This window comes from Oncorhynchus mykiss, chromosome 22 (assembly GCF_057628025.1).
Source record: "Oncorhynchus mykiss isolate SJ-2025 chromosome 22, ASM5762802v1, whole genome shotgun sequence".
Lineage (NCBI taxonomy): Eukaryota > Metazoa > Chordata > Actinopteri > Salmoniformes > Salmonidae > Oncorhynchus > Oncorhynchus mykiss.
The window spans coordinates 30,433,694-30,450,031 of NC_143043.1; the positions used below are offsets into that span (position 1 = coordinate 30,433,694).

At 43.0% G+C, this 16,338-nt stretch overlaps 1 protein-coding gene across 17 annotated transcripts in view; it reads left to right on the forward strand.

Moving 5' to 3' along the window:
• The first annotated feature begins 10,599 nt into the window (after positions 1-10,599).
• LOC110501614 (OX-2 membrane glycoprotein) overlaps positions 10,600-16,338 on the forward strand; it is a 29,887-nt gene continuing 24,148 nt past the window's right edge. The window contains exons 1-6 of one of the 17 annotated variants that reach the window (XR_016490594.1): positions 10,600-10,703; positions 11,037-11,154; positions 13,004-13,058; positions 13,195-13,273; positions 13,466-13,786; positions 14,066-15,689. Coding sequence is in view for 11 of the 17 variants with exons in the window: in XM_021579302.3 (XP_021434977.2) it covers positions 13,201-13,273; positions 13,466-13,786; positions 15,336-15,689 (748 nt within the window). In the remaining 6 variants the exon portion in view is untranslated. Of the gene's footprint in view, positions 10,704-11,036; positions 11,590-13,003; positions 13,059-13,194; positions 13,274-13,465; positions 13,787-14,065; positions 15,690-16,338 lie in introns of those variants that run through there. The other 16 variants (XR_016490591.1, XM_021579302.3, XM_036958973.2 and 13 more) reach the window with 16 other exon arrangements.

A 16,338-nucleotide genomic window follows, 5' to 3' on the forward strand; every position in this document is an offset into this window, starting at 1 on the left:
ATTCCACAGCAGGAAACTTATTTTGCATATATTCAATAGGCGTGACAGGCTTCATTGCGCCTATCTCCTCATTATGGTTTGACTGTGCGATGGTGCTCCGGCTTTTTATTTAGTCTGCGTGTAATGTATTTAGCAATTTCTATAGGGTAATCCTAAAGTGGGTGTAATATGTATGAATATACCTATATAAATTATTCTCTATCTCCTTTCAGTGTGGTTTAAACAACAGTGGGTGACACTGAAATCCTAATTCTACTCTCACTTACTCCAGGCTATAGTAAATGGTTCTACGAAACTCAAATATATTTCACACACGAGCCTCACATAGACAACTACATGCTAGACTTCAATTCCTAATATTATCTTAAGGGTGTAGATTAAAAGTAATACACTGCTCAAAAAAATAAAGGGAACACTTAAACAACACAATGTAACTCCAAGTCAATCACACTTCTGTGAAATCAAACTGTCCACTTAGGAAGCAACACTGATTGACAATACATTTCACATGCTGTTGTGCAAATGGAATAGACAACAGGTGGAAATTATAGGCAATTAGCAAGACACCCCCAATAAAGGAATGGTTCTGCAGGTGGGGACCACAGACCACTTCTCAGTTCCTATGCTTCCTGGCTGATGTTTTGGTCACTTTTGAATGCTGGCGGTGCTTTCACTCTAGTGGTAGCATGAGACGGAGTCTACAACCCACACAAGTGGCTCAGGTATGGCACATCAATGCGATGGCACATCCAGGATGGCACATCAATGCGAGCTGTGGCAAGAAGGTTTGCTGTGTCTGTCAGCGTAGTGTCCAGAGCATGGAGGCGCTACCAGGAGACAGGCCAGTACATCAGGAGACGTGGAGGAGGCCGTAGGAGGGCAACAACCCAGCAGCAGGACCGCTACCTCCGCCTTTGTGCAAGGAGGAGCAGGAGGAGCACTGCCAGAGCCCTGCAAAATGACCTCCAGCAGGCCACAAATGTGCATGTGTCTGCTCAAACGGTCAGAAACAGACTCCATGAGGGTGGTATGAGGGCCCGACATCCACAGTTGGGGGTTGTGCTTACAGCCCAACACCGTGCAGGACGTTTTTCATTTGCCGGAGAATACCAAGATTGGCAAATTCGCCACTGGCGCCCTGTGCTCTTCACAGATGAAAGCAGGTTCACACTGAGCACATGTGACAGACGTAACAGTCTGGAGACGCCGTGGAGAACGTTCTGCTGCCTGCAACATCCTTCAGCATGACCGGTTTGGTGGTGGGTCAGTCATGGTGTGGGGTGGCATTTCTTTGGGGGGCCGCACAGCCCTCCATGTGCTCGCCAGAGGTAGCCTGACTGCCATTAGGTACTGAGATGAGATCCTCAGACCCCTTGTGAGACCATATGCTGGTGCAGTTGGCCCTGGGTTCCTCCTAATGCAAGACAATGCTAGACCTCATGTGGCTGGAGTGTGTCAGCAGTTCCTGCAAGAGGAAGGCATTGATGCTATGGACTGGCCCGCCCGTTCCCCAGACCTGAATCCAATTGAGCACATCTGTTACATCATGTCTCGCTCCATCCACCAACGCCACGTTGTACCACAGACTGTCCAGGAGTTGGCGGATGCTTTAGTCCAGGTTTGGGAGGAGATCCCTCAGGAGACCATCCGCCACCTCATCAGGAGCATGCCCAGGCATTGTAGGGACGTCATACAAGCGTTAGCTTGGTTTTATTTGACAGTCAGCCGTGTAATGATACTGGTGTAGGTGCCCTATGTTAGCCTTTCCTACCTATTATCTAACCTGTAATAATATCAATAGTGGCTGTTGTATCAGTTGTATCTCTATTTCCTCCACTGTCTTCTCATGTGTCCATAAAACACAACCTCCTCTTCACCAATTCCACTTAAAAGGCTCCTTAACTATCATTCAACAAGTAATTATAGGTCGTATTTCAACTAATACAAAATATTTTGAGGTTATTACTAGTTCCTCAGGGTGTAGGGTAATATACGTCTTATAGGTATTATCTTTATCAAACTCGTCTTTTCTTATACAATGACAGAACTCCTTCCTGCCGTCCTCACTTCCAAAAATCATTTTCTTATACTATTCCAATTGAATGCCTTTATCTATATACTGTTCCTCGTCCTCCTCCTTATCAAAAATCCACTTAACGGCTCTCAGTCCTCAGACCAAATAAACAAATCGAGAATTGGTTATCTCCTCACCCACTGCGCATTTCACTCACACCAAACACATAAGGACAAACAACATATTATTCCCATCTTCCAGGTGCCCCATAGGCCTGTTTCAGAACTTTCACGCTAGATAAAGCTTCTGATCCCTAACTACTCTTGAGTACCCTTGAAGTTACCCCAGCACCCCCAACAAGCTAGAAGGCGAGCTACTCTTCTTAATACATATAACATATAATACACATTGACATACAACAATTACCACACATTCATTGACTTATACATGCACATTTTAGGTTCCTTTGCTTTTACAATTACAAGAGGGAGGCAGCGCTTTTACATACCAGCGAAACACTGAACACACAATTCTTATAAATTACGGACTTCAATATAACAGTTGACTGCTTACATTATAATTTGGTGATCAGAGAAGGGGGTTCAGGTTCCGTCCAGTAGCGTTGCACTCACTCCCTCCTGGCAAGCTCGCCAAATGTTTTTTTAGTTTTTCTGTGCTCTGTTTTAATTACTTAACAAATAAGGAACACTTAAAATGTGCACTTATAAATCATAACAATTTTTATCAAAATACAGCTGTAGACAGAAGTCAAAGATCAAACATCACACATACAACTGATGTCTCTCCTGAGTTCTGCAAAATAGGAAAAGTCCCAAGTTGCTTTTATCATGCTTGCAGTCAAACCCCTGTGATGTGACTGCCTACATCATTACCTTCTACTCATGAGACCAAGCCCATGCATCCACAGCTATACAAACATAATTTCAGTGTTATCTAAAGGCTTAGCAGTAAATGTCCACTCCTCAAGTTGATTTATAGTGGTATGTCTAAGTAACTTTTCTCCCAGACCGTTTCTTTATAAGAGGCGGAGACTAGAAAAGAACTGTGAAACAATTTTAAATCTTATAATGTGTATATACAGTGGGGAGAACAAGTATTTGATACACTGCCAATTTTGCAGGTTTGCCTACTTACAAAGCATGTAGAGGTCTGTCATTTTTTATCTTAGGTACACTTCAACTGTGAGAGAAGGAATCTAAAACAAAAATCCAGAAAATCACATTGTATGATTTTTAAGTAATTCATTTGCATTTTATTGCATGACATAAGTATTTGATACATCAGAAAAGCAGAACTTAGTATTTGGTACAGAAACCTTTATTTGGGGGGCTAGGGTCAGTTTGTTATATCTGGAGTACTTCTCCTGTCCTATTCGGTGTCCTGTGTGAATTTAAGTGTGCTCTCTCTAATTCTCTCTTTCTCTCTTTCTTTCTCTCTCTCGGAGGACCTGAGCCCTAGGACCATGCCTCAGGACTACCTGACATGATGACTCCTTGCTGTCCCCAGTCCACCTGGCCGTGCTGCTGCTCCAGTTCCAACTGTTCTGCCTTATTATTATTGGACCATGCTGGTCATTTAAGAACATTTGAACATCTTGGCCATGTTCTGTTATAATCTCCACCCGGCACAGCCAGAAGAGGACTGGCCACCCCACATAGCCTGGTTCCTCTCTAGGTTTCTTCCTGGGTTTTGGCCTTTCCAGGGAGTTTTTCCTAGCCACCGTGCTTCTACACCTGCATTGCTTGCTGTTTGGGGTTTTACGCTGGGTTTCTGTACAGCACTTTGAGATATCAGCTGATGTACGAAGGGCTATATAAATACATTTGATTTGATTTGATTTGCAATTACAGAGATCAGACGTTTCCTGTAGTTCTTGACCAGGTTTGCACACACTGCAGCAGGGATTTTGGCCCACTGCTCCATACAGACCTTCCTGCAGATCCTTCAGGTTTTGGGGCTGTCGCTGGGCAATACGGACTTTCAGCTCCCTCCAAAGATTTTCTATTGGTTTCAGGTCTGGAGACTCTCCAGGACCTTGAGATGCTTCTTACGGAGCCACTCCTTAGTTGCCCTGGCTGTGTGTTTAGGGTCGTTGTCATGCTGGAGGACCCAGCCACGACCCATCTTCAATGCTCTTACTGAGGGAAGAAGGTTGTTGGCCAAGATCTTGCGATACATGGCCCCATCCATCCTCCCCTCAATACGGCGCAGTCGTCCTGTCCCCTTTGCAGAAAAGTATCCCCAAAGAATGATGTTTCCACCTCCATGCTTCACGGTTGGGATGGTGTTCTTGGTGTTGTACTCATCCTTCTTCTTCCTCCAAACATGGCGAGTGGAGTTTAGACCAAAAAGCTCTATTTTTGTCTCATCAGACCACATGACCTTCTCCCATTCCTCCTCTGGATCATCCAGATGGTCATTGGCAAACTTCAGACGGGCCTGGACATGCGCTGGCTTGAGCAGGGGGACCTTGCGTGCGCTGCAGGATTTTAATCCATGGCGGCGTAATGTGTTACTAATGGTTTCCTTTGAGACTGTGGTCCCAGCTCTATTCAGGTCATTGACCAGGTCCTGCCGTGTAGTTCTGGGCTGATCCCTCACCTTCCTCAAGATCATTGATGCCCCACGAGGTGAGATCTTGCATGGAGCCCCAGACTGAGGGTGATTGACCGTCATCTTGAACTTCTACCCTTTTCTAATAATTGCGCCAACAGTTGTTGCCTTCTCACCAAGCTGCTTGCCTATTGTCCTGTAGCCCATCCCAGCCTTGTGCAGGTCTACAATTTGACCCCAGATGTCCTTACACAGCTCTCTGGTCTTGGCCATTGTGGAGAGGTTGGAGTCTGTTTGATTGAGTGTGTAGACAGGTGTCTTTTATACAGGTAATGAGTCCAAACAGGTGCAGTTAATACAGGTAATGAGTCGAGAACAGGAGGGCTTCTTTAAGAAAAACGAACAGGTCTGTGAGATCCGGAATTCTTACTGGTTGGTAGGTGATCAAATACTTATGTCATGCAATAAAATGCAAATGAATTACTTAAAAATCATACAATGTGATTTTCTGGATTTTTGTTTTACATTCTGTCTCTCACAGTTGAAGTGTACCTATGATATAAAATTACAGACCTCTACATGCTTTGTAAGTAGGAAAACCTACAACATTGGCAGTGTATCAAATACCTGTTCTCCCCACTGTATATATTGTTAATCTGTTAGTCTAGGACTCTATAAATGTGGAGGAGGAGGGTCCCATAGCCCCTACCTTTCTATTAATACAACAAAAGCATAATCAATTATTATAATAAACCAAACATTTTGTGCAGCCCCTATCATGACCCCAATTTGACCCCATCACTTACAACAGACCTACAAACCCTCAGTCCAGCCTCTCTCAGTCTATTGGCAGGGTAGCCTAGGCAGGGTAGCCTAGTGGTTAGAGCATTGGACTAGTAACCGGAAGGTTGCAACTTCAAACCCCCAAGCTGACAAGGTACAAATCTGTTGTTCTGCCCCTGAACAAGGCAGTTAACTCATTGTTCCTAGGCCGTTGTTGAAAATAAGAATTTGTTCTTAACTGACTTACCTAGTTAAATAAATAATAAATAAAATTGTGGACAGTCTGAACACTGATTGTGTGTTCCTGGTGTAACTCGGGCAGTGTGTTGTTGCCATCCTGTACCTGTCCCGCAGGTGTGATGTTTGGTAAATCTGACCACAACTCTATTCTCCTGATTCCTGCTTACAAGCAAAAATTAAAGCAGGAAGCACCAGTGACTCGGTCAATAAAAAAGTGGTCAGATGAGGCAGATGCTAAATAATAGGACTGTTTTGCTATCACTGACTGGAACATGTTCCGGGATTCTTCCGATTGCATTGAGGAGTACACCACATCAGTCACTGGCTTTATCAATAAGTGCATTGAGGACGTCGTGCCGCTTTCAAGGTGCAGGACTCTAACCCAGAAGCTTACAAGAAATCCTGCTGTGCCGCCACCATCAAACAGGCAAAGCGTCAATACAGGGCTAAGATTGAATCATACTACACCAGCAGACAAAAATTCCAAATAGTATCCGTAGAAACAAGTTCGTAGAAACATGTCAAACGATGTTTATAATCAATCCTTAGCCTAAATAACCGGACAATAGCGTCTTCAATATAAAAGAAGATTGCAAAGATTGCGCACCAAACAGGTTGGGGACATTCCACTGGCTTCTCATTGAAAATGCCCAATCTCCCTAATTTTTCAGAAAATAGGCCTGAAACAATGTCTAAAGACTGTTCACAGCTAGTGGAAGCCATAGGGAACTGAATCTGGGTCCTATCCCTTTAAATGGTGGATAGGATTTCAATGGAAAAACATCCATTTCAAAATAATAGCACTTCCTGGATGGATTTCCCTCAGGTTTTCGCCTGCCATTTCAGTTTTGTAATACTCACAGACAATATTTTAACAGTTTTGGAAACTTTAGTGTTTTCTATCCAAATCTACCAATTATATGCATATCCTAGCTTCTGGGCCTGAGTAGCAGGCAGTTTACTTTGGGCACGCTTTTCATCCAAAATTCCAAATGCTGCCCCCTATCCCAAAAAAGTTTAAGAGGTCAACATACACAAGGCTGCAGGGCCAGACGGATTACCAGGACGTGTGCTCCGGGCATGTGCTGACCAACTGGCAGGTGTCTTCACTGACATATTCAACATGTCCTTGATTGAGTCTGTAATACCAACATGTTTCAAGCAGACCACCATGGTCCCTGTGCCCAAGAACACAAAGGCAACCTGCCTAAATGACTACAGACTCGTAACACTCACGTCCGTAGCCATTTAGTGCTTTGAAAGGTTGGTAAGGGCTCACATCAACACCATTTTCCCAGAAACGCTAGACCCACTCCAATTTGCTTACCGCCCAAACAGTACCACAGACGATGCAATCTCTATTGCACTCCACACTGCCCTTTCCCACCTGGACAAAAGGAACACTTATGTGAGAATGCTATTCATTGACTACAGATCAGCGTTCAACACCATAGTACCCACAAAGCTCATCACTAAGCTAAGGATCCTGGGACTAAACACCTCCCTCTGCAACTGGATCCTGGACTTCCTGACGGGCCGCCCCCAGGTAGTGAGGGTGGGTAGCAACACATCTGCCACGCTGATCGTCAACACTGGAGCTCCACAGGGGTGCATGCTCAGTCCCCTCCTGTACTCCTTGTTCACCCACAACTGCATGGCCAGGCACAACTCCAACACCATCATTAAGTTTGCAGATGACACAATAGTGGTAGGCCTGATCACCAACAACGATGAGACAGCCTATAGTGAGGAGATCAGAGGGTGGGGCCAGGAAAAAGAGGACCGAGCAAGCCCCCATTCTCATCAACAGGGCTGTAGTGGAGCAGGTTGAGAGATTCAAGTTCCTTGGTGTTCACATCAACAACAAACTAGAATGGTCCAAACACACCAAGACAGTCGTGAAGAGGGCACGACAAAGCATATTCCCCCTCAGGAAACTAAAAAGATTTGGCATGGGACCTGAGATCCTCAAAAGTTTCTACAGCTGCAACATCGAGAGCACTGGTTGCATCACTGCCTGGTATGGCAATTGCTCGGCCTCTGACCGCAAGGCACTACAGAGGGTAGTGCGTACGGCCCAGTACATCACTGGTGCTAAGCTGCCTGCGCACGTTACAAATAAACTTTGATTTGATGTTCCGATCCTGCGAGGACGATCAGCTATCCATCCTGTCTCCCTGTAGCGTTGTCTTAGGCGTCTCACAGTACGGACATTGCTATTTCAGCCACATCGGTTGCTGAAAGGTGTTTAAAATTGAGAAAACAGCCATGCAATCTCCATAGACAAACATTGGCAGTAGGATGGCTGGTACTTAAGAGCTCAGTGACTTTCAACGTGGCAAATGTCTGCCCTAATAGAGCTGCCCTGTTATTGTGAAGTGGAAATGTCTAGGAGCAACAACGACTCAGCTGTGAAGTGGTAGGCCACACAAGCTTCCAGAACGGGACCACGGAGTGCTGAAGTACGTATAAATGGTCTGTCCTCGGGTTGCAACACACTACCGAGTTCCAAACGGGCTCTGGAAGCAATGTCATTACAAGAACTGTTCGTCGGGAGCTTCATGAAATGGGTTTCCATGGCCGGGCAGAAGCACACAAGCATAAGATCACCATGCTCAATGCCAAGCGTCGGCTGGAGTGGTGTAAAGCTAGCTACCATTGGACTCTGGAGCAGTGGAAACGTGTTCTCTGGAGTGTTGAATCACGCTTCACCATCTGGCAGTCCAATGGACAAATCTGTGTTTGGCGGATGCCAGGAGAACGCTACCCAACCCAATGCATTGTGCCAACTGATAAGTTTGGTGTAGGAGGAATAATGGTCTGGAGCTGTTTTTTATGGTTCGGGCTAGGCCCCTTTGTTCCAGTGAAGGGAAATTTTAACACTACAGCATACAATGACATTCTAGGCAATTCTGTGGTTCCAACTTTTTGGCAACAGTTTGGGGAAGGCCTCTTCCTGTTTCAGACCATTTCTTTCAGCATTGCAATGCCCCTGTGCACAAAGCGAGGTCCATACAGAAATGGTTTGTTGAGATTGTTGTGGGTGAATATGACTGGCCTGCACAGAGCCCTGACCCCAACCCCATCGAACAACTTTGGGATGAATTGGAACGCTGACTGCGAGCCAGGCATAATTGCCGATTGGCTGAATGGAAGCAAATCTCCATAGCAATGTTCCAACATCTAGTGGAAAGTCTTCCCAGAAAAGCGGAGGCTGTTATAGCAGCAAAGGAGGGACCAACTCCATATTAATGCCCATGATTTTGGAATGAGATGTTCGACGAGCAGGTGTCCACATACTTTTGGTAATGTAGTGTGTATTTAAAAGAAATCAAACAAGATCCTATAAGATACCAAGAGTAATTAAGAAACAAAAAAAAAGATACCTCAAGAGAAATTAAATTGGTGTGTTGAGAGACCGATTGGAAAGTGGTGTGTTGTGAAATATGATATTATACAAGATGTTGAAAAACCATGAGTCGTGAGGGAGCCAACCGATTATTTTGGCCAATGAGAGAGGACATTGTATGGTACAGTACCAACCAGAAAATGTGCTTGGGCTTGTCTCTGAGCCTCATCCAGTGACAAAATGGCATGTGATGCTTGATGGCAACATCTGGGAGGAGATTTGGTCTCTCGTTAAGCAATAGAGTGATCGGACCCCTTTTTGCAAATTTTTGCCTAAAATGACATACCCAAATCTAACTGCCTGTAGCTCAGGACCTGAAGCAAGGATACATGTATGCATATTCTTGATAGAATTTGAAAGGAAAAACTTTGTTGAAGTTTGTGGAAATGTGAAATGAATGTAGGAGAATATAACACATTAGATCTGGTAAAAGATAATACAAAGAAAAATATTGGGCACATGTAGATTTTGGCCACTACATAGCAGCAATGTGCAAAGTTTTAGAGTGATCCAATGAACTATTGCATTTCTGTTCAAAATGTTGTATCAAGACTGCCCAAATGTACCTAATTGGTTTATTAATACATTTTCAAGTTCATAACTGTGCACTCTCCTCAAACAATAGCATGGTATTTCACTGTAATAGCTACTGTAAATTGGACAGTGCAGTTAGATTAACAAGAATTTAAGCATTCTGCCCATATCAGTTATGTCTATGTCCAGATGGGGTTTTAAGGGCAAAACCTCATCTTAAGTGAGCACACACCTGTCTCATGTGTCTGAATCAATAGACTGCAGCCAGTGAACAATGATTTGTTTAATGTCAACCAGTGTTTCCAACCTTGTATTTATGCCTATTGCATTGAATCCCAAATTGTTATAAAATATTCTTTACGTTCTTGAGGCATGTGACCTTTTAGTTTTTTGAGGTTTTGAATGGTCTGTCCCATATCTTCAATAAAATTACTGTGACATAATATTTAATTGTATTTTTCAGCAGTTGTTTATGATATGTAATTTCCACCACACTCTGTCATTACCACAATACTAAGTCAATTACAACTGATATTGATGATTTTTCCCATATGCTAACCTTTATACTGTATGCATGTTCTTAATATTTTATATTTTAGGAATAATCTTAACATTTTGATTTGGTAAATACATGTTTCTGAGTATCATCAAGGCATATGTAGACATGACAATGATGTATACATATAATTAAAACTTCTAAATAGTAAAACAAAAAAAAATATATATGTATATATATATATATATATATATATATATATATATATATAATGTGAAATGTTATACAAAATACCTCAGGTACAATTTCTGTAATGACCTTTTCAACTAAAATAGCACATTTTAGGACATGGTGGTAATGACATTTCCCTTTTGGTATGCGGAAACCGATTTTTAAAAATCATTATGTTCTTAAAAGTATGGTCTCAGTTACTTAGATCTTGTTTCCAGACAGAGTGAATAAAATACGTTTCAATAGGTTTTATTTTCAAAAACATTTTACATACAAAAGTGTCCATATTTGCAAAATCAACCTTATATTGTTTGGACTGATTTTACCCTATTTTCTACCAACAGGAAATCAGGATGGCAGACATTTTAATGGTTGACTGACAGGCTACCAAGACTGCCTCTAATATTTTAAAATTTCTCAAGGTAAGGTATCTAGTATTCGTGTAACAAGTTCGATAGTTGTCATTAAATTGAACAATTATCAGCTGGACTACTAGGAGTAAACCGAATCTACTGTATATGCCTTTGAACTGTCAATACGCAGCACTAAAGGGCAGCCTGCCCACACCAGAAGCTGTTGAGTGATAGCTGTGCCTTCTTGTCAGCACCACTATTTTGCACACAAGTGCGGTAAAAGGACATGCAATTATTTGACCCGAAGCATGACCAGTGTTGGCACCATGACATAAACCTACAATTTCATGCATTACAACAAAACCGGTATTTTCCTCTGTTGCCCAATGCCCTTTCATATAGATGGGTTAGCGGACAAGGTCACGAAAACAATGTCTGCGCTTCAATGGGACAGCATGTTTCTATGATTCTGGATGGCCAGATTACAAGAAAGATTGACAAAACTCCCATGTGGGGAATTGTAAGTAGCTCCTTTCATCTTGTTCTTGATACTATAGCTTGTTTTGACGGATGTCATGTACTTGTGCAAATGTGTTTGTTTAAAAAAATATATTGGAGACGAAATATAGTTTACATGTTGTCAACAATTTAAATCAATTTATTTTGCCCCATAGTTGCGCAAGTAGACAATGGACCTGATCGGTCAGCTCAGAGCCTCTGCTCTTTTCTGTCCATAAGAAACATAGTTGCCCTCGCGTCGGTTTAGTTTTGTAACAAATAACCCGTCCATTCACTCGGTCCTGATTTGACTGGACTCTCACAGGTAGGCGGGATTTTACCCGGACCAGCTCTAAATACACCCGTTATAGACACTCAATGGAATACACGGACCATGAGAGTAAAGTGTGCAATCTAGCTATCAAAGTAACGCCCGCAGACTACACCACACACAGAGGTAAGCTATTAAATGTATTGTATAAGAGAACGTTTCAGGATAGTGCAGTTAATCCACGAAATGTGCGCGTTTTACGTCGCTGTGATATTTTAAGTAGAAATTGACCACCAATATTGCATTTTTAAAGCTTTTATTAAATGAAGTGCACTTTAATATAGACCACACGGAGAGTCGTTTTTTTAATGTGAATAAGGATTCTGCATTTTGACATGTCCCTCGGTGCACCCTCTGTGACATCTAGGAAGATTTTAACCCCAAAATGTCTCAAGTTTTTACCATCATTGTAAAGCTAGTTATTTTGTTGCTTTGACAAATTAATTTCTGAAGATTATTTAATGTGATTCATTTACTTTTGTCTCTCATTTGAAGGTAAACCCTGTTTTGTGAACTGAGCTCAGTGAAACGATTCCTTTTTTAAATATTCGTTTCAAAAGAAACATTGAAGATATAATAGTCAAATCATAGTGTAAAAGCAGGTGAGCTGGTTCTACTCTTTGTGGTCATTTGCTGGTGTCTCTTTGTGGCCATTTGCTGGTGTTTCGTGATGGGGAAACTAATTGATTCTAGCATAACATGTCAATGTTGTTATGCATAGACAGGCTAGACATGATAACCAGACTTTGCATCTGCACTGTTTTTCAAGTTTTTGTCAAGTATCTGTAAATTGTTAAAAGTCGTCCTTGTGGATAGAGTTGCATGGTTTGTTTAACTTTAATCATTGGTGTTTGTTTGGCATACATTTTAAAGTGAAAAATCTGAGTCTCAGCATCACTCTGTTACCTTGGAATTGGCCTCGCACTTAATAGGCACATAGTGTTGTTCTTTATTTGACCTCTTGAGATGGCAACTTGTTTTTTTATGAATTAATGGTCAAATCAAGTTTTTTTTTCTCATTTTTTAAAATCTCCCTGTACCTCTGAACCCATTCCTGCCAAATCTGATAGTGGGGGTGCAGCCCAAAGTTTTGAAAGCACTGGTCTAAGTGTTCATAGGATAACAGGTTATTTTTCACAATAACTATTTCAAAGCTGGCAAGTGGCCTAATCTTATTCAAGAAAGTGAAGCGATTGCATTTTACAACACACACCTTTCCATTTTAGGCAAAACTCAAAACAGCCTTTGTTTTTCTTTTGAGGTGGGCTTTATTCAATTGGATATCTCAAAAGCAAATGCTGGGTTCATGATCATTTGTCCTCAATGGACTCAATTGTAGCCTCGGTCTGGTAGAGCATGGCAACCATTGAATCAAAGGAAAGGCTTGTGTGTAATGGGCGTGGCTGATCCCTTGATGATGGAATGATGCCCTGCATTTTGCCTTAAAATGTCTAATTTAGTTAACTGATCCTATATCTGCACTTCAAAGGCAGATTTCAATACTGGCTTAACCCAAATTCATGTGTGTCATCTTTCCTAGGAGACAGAGCGTAAGATGAGACTCCTATAAACCACTCAAGAAGCGTGTTCAGACCGTAAGTAAACATTTTTGGGATGATGGCACAGACAGAGGTTATTTGGAACTATTTTAGTTAGTGACTTACCCTGGTCTTGGAGCTTTGAACTTTGACCCCAGTCCCTCAGTCCAATGCCTCTCTAATCTGCCCAAAGCAGACTATGATGTGTGAGTCCTCCCTGATGCGATGCCTGCAGCTGTGTGTGTCCCTACTGATGGTGGTCAGACTGCAGTGTGAGTGGACATAGCACACGAAATATTGACACATTTTTTTTTTTTATTAGGAAGTTCACATATATTGTGGCAATGCACGTTTCCACCAACCAATATGTTGTATACAGTGCTAGACATTTTACATGCCACAAGTGCATGAGTTGTTTGACTGATCTGTAAACCCTGTTGTCCCCACCCCTATCCGTGTCCCAGGCAAAGTAACGGCTCCTGAGCGTGTGGAGGCCCCAGTGGAGCTCCCCTTCACTCTGTCCTGCATGGTATCCAAGGGGCGTGGGGACACCCTTAAACAGGTGCGCTGGCTGGATGTCCAGAACAAGACTCTGTTGACCTACGAGCCCAGCCAGAAGGACAGCGTGAGCGGCCAGCAGCATGTCGAGCTGGCCCCCTCCCCCAAGGACACCTCAGCCATCACCATCCGCAGGGTGGGCTTCAGAGACGAGGGCTGCTACACATGCATTTTTGACCTGTACCCGGGGGGATCGCAGGAGGGACACACCTGCCTCACCGTCACATGTAAGTAGAGGAGACCATTCATATTGACTGTTTAAGAGGAGCCTGTTATTGTTTCTGAATAAAATGTAGACTTTATTTTCTGGTGCCCTACGTTGTTCTCAGTGAACTCTCAGTGTATGCTACTTATTTGCAGATTACAAAAACAAATCACAAGCCTTTCCCTATTCACTCCTCTTTTGATAAACCTCTGTACCAGGGTTCCCAAACTGGCGGGTGATTTTTATTTAATTGTTGAACATAAAAGACTGAAAAAACACCAACATGCAACATTTTCTCCAGCGTGCCAGTGGCCATCGAAGGTGAGCATTTTCCCACTGAAGTCTTTTACAACGCCGAACTGCAGTCAGGTCAAGACCCTTGCGAGGACGACGAGCACGCCGATCAGCTTCCCTGAGCCAGTTTCTGACAGTTTGTGCAGAAATTATTTGGTGTTGCACACCCACCATTTCATCAGCTGTCTGGGTGGCTAGTCTCAGACAATCCCGCAGGTGTAGAAGCTGGATGTGGAAGTCCTGGCCTGTTTACACGTGGTCTGCAGTTGGGAGGCCGGTTGTATGTACTGTTAAATTCTCTAAAACAACGTTGGAGGCAGCTTATGGTAGAGAAATGAACATTCAAAGGCTCTGGTGGACATTCCTGCAGTCAGCATGCCAATTGCACGCTCCTTCAAAACTTGAGACATCTGTGGCATTCTGTTGTGTGACAAGTCATTTTAGTGGCCTTTTTAGTGGCCTTTTATTGTCCCTTGCACAAGGTGCACCTGTGTAATGATTGTGCTGTTTAATCAGCATCTTGATATGCCACACCTGTTAGGTGGATGGATTATTTTGACAAAGGAGAAATAAAATTCAATTTGTCACATGCGCCGAGTAAAACAGGTGTAGACTTTACCGTGAAATCCTTACTTAAGAGCCCTTAACCAAAAATGCAGTTCAAGAAATAGAGTTAAGAAAATATTTACTAAATACAAAGTAACCAATAAAATAACAATAATGAGGCTATATACATGGGGTACCGGTACAGAGTCAATGTGTGGGTGTACAGGTTAGTCAAGGTAATTTGTACATGTAGGTAGGGGTAAAGTGACTATACATGTATAATAAATGCTCACTAACAGGGGTATAAAAAAAATAACATTTTGAGCGAAGTAAGCTTTAGATGCGTATGGGAAATTTCTGTAATCTTTTATTTCAGCTCATGAAACATAGGATCAACACTTCAAATGTTGAATTTATATTTTTGTTCAGTGTAGTTTATGATCCCTGTTCTATACTATAGAGATGTCAAGACTCCCATCCCCATGTGTTTTGTTTTATGTTCCCATATCAGCATTTTAAGTAGAAGCTGTGGGAGCCTACTCATGTGTTATTGATGGGTCCTGTGTGGTTACTGACCACTGACTGAGGAGGGGAGGGGATGCACATACTGACAATCAGAAACAGCTGTTCCAGACAGAAAGTTAGACGTACAGATAGCATACCATAGTGCGTGTGTGTGTGTACTTGTCTGTCTGCCCGTCTCTCTGTCTGCCCTTTTAATCCTGTGTTAGCATGTTCTTTCCCGCCTCCTCCAGCCCGTGTGACTGCGGAGGGTAACAAGACAGCGGTGAGTGGTAAGGCGGCAGCCCTGTCTTGCTCCTATGGCCTGCCAGAGAAGGTACAGCAAGTGCTGTGGAGACATACAGCAAAGCAGCGGGACTCAAGCGGAGTAGCCTCCTATGCCAAATACAGCGACCCCATGATCGAGCCACCCTACCAGGAGAGGGCCTGGCTGACCCCCTCCCTCTCCCACAGCCAGCTGTCCATCAGACCAGTCATCATCCAGGATGAGGGCTGCTACACCTGCGAGTACCACACCTACCCAGAGGGCACCAAGAGTGCTACCGTCTGCCTCACTGTCTTTGGTAGGGTTAAATTAAACATCCTCCTCACTGTCTATAGTAATGAGAGTAATCTATAGTAATGATAGTAGATTATAATGCCAGCATACCTACCTTCAGGTGCTTGTGTTTTACACTGTGCTGTATGGGTGTAACTCAGTGTGAGCCTGAGTATTGCATGATGTTTGAATCCCCAGCATGATAGTTAATATGATACAGACCTGACTGTGCTGAACGAACCAGACTGGTGAATGCTCTTTCACTCCATAGAGTACAGACCCTAAGGTGAGGAATAATATGATATGCTGCTATTGTGTTTGGCTGATGGTGGTCAATGTATTCTGAAATATTAGATTACAGCAGTGGGATGTTTTTGTTTGCTTTTGCATAGTTTCACCTAGTGAAGAGGGGGAGAACTTGATGTGGGTGTGAATGTATGTGCTTGTATGGGCTCTGACCTCTGTGTTCACTGACAGCATTCAGTCTTAAATGATGGAAACTATAGTAGTGACAGTGAAAGAGGCAGTACAACAATATGCAGCTCCTCCTAGTTTGATTACTGCTGCTACAGTATGCTATAGCACCGAGGTGCTCCCTGAACAGCCATATATTATATATGTGGGCTGGGACTGGGTAGGTCAGGAGTACTGCACCCGCAGTCAGCTCTGAAGGG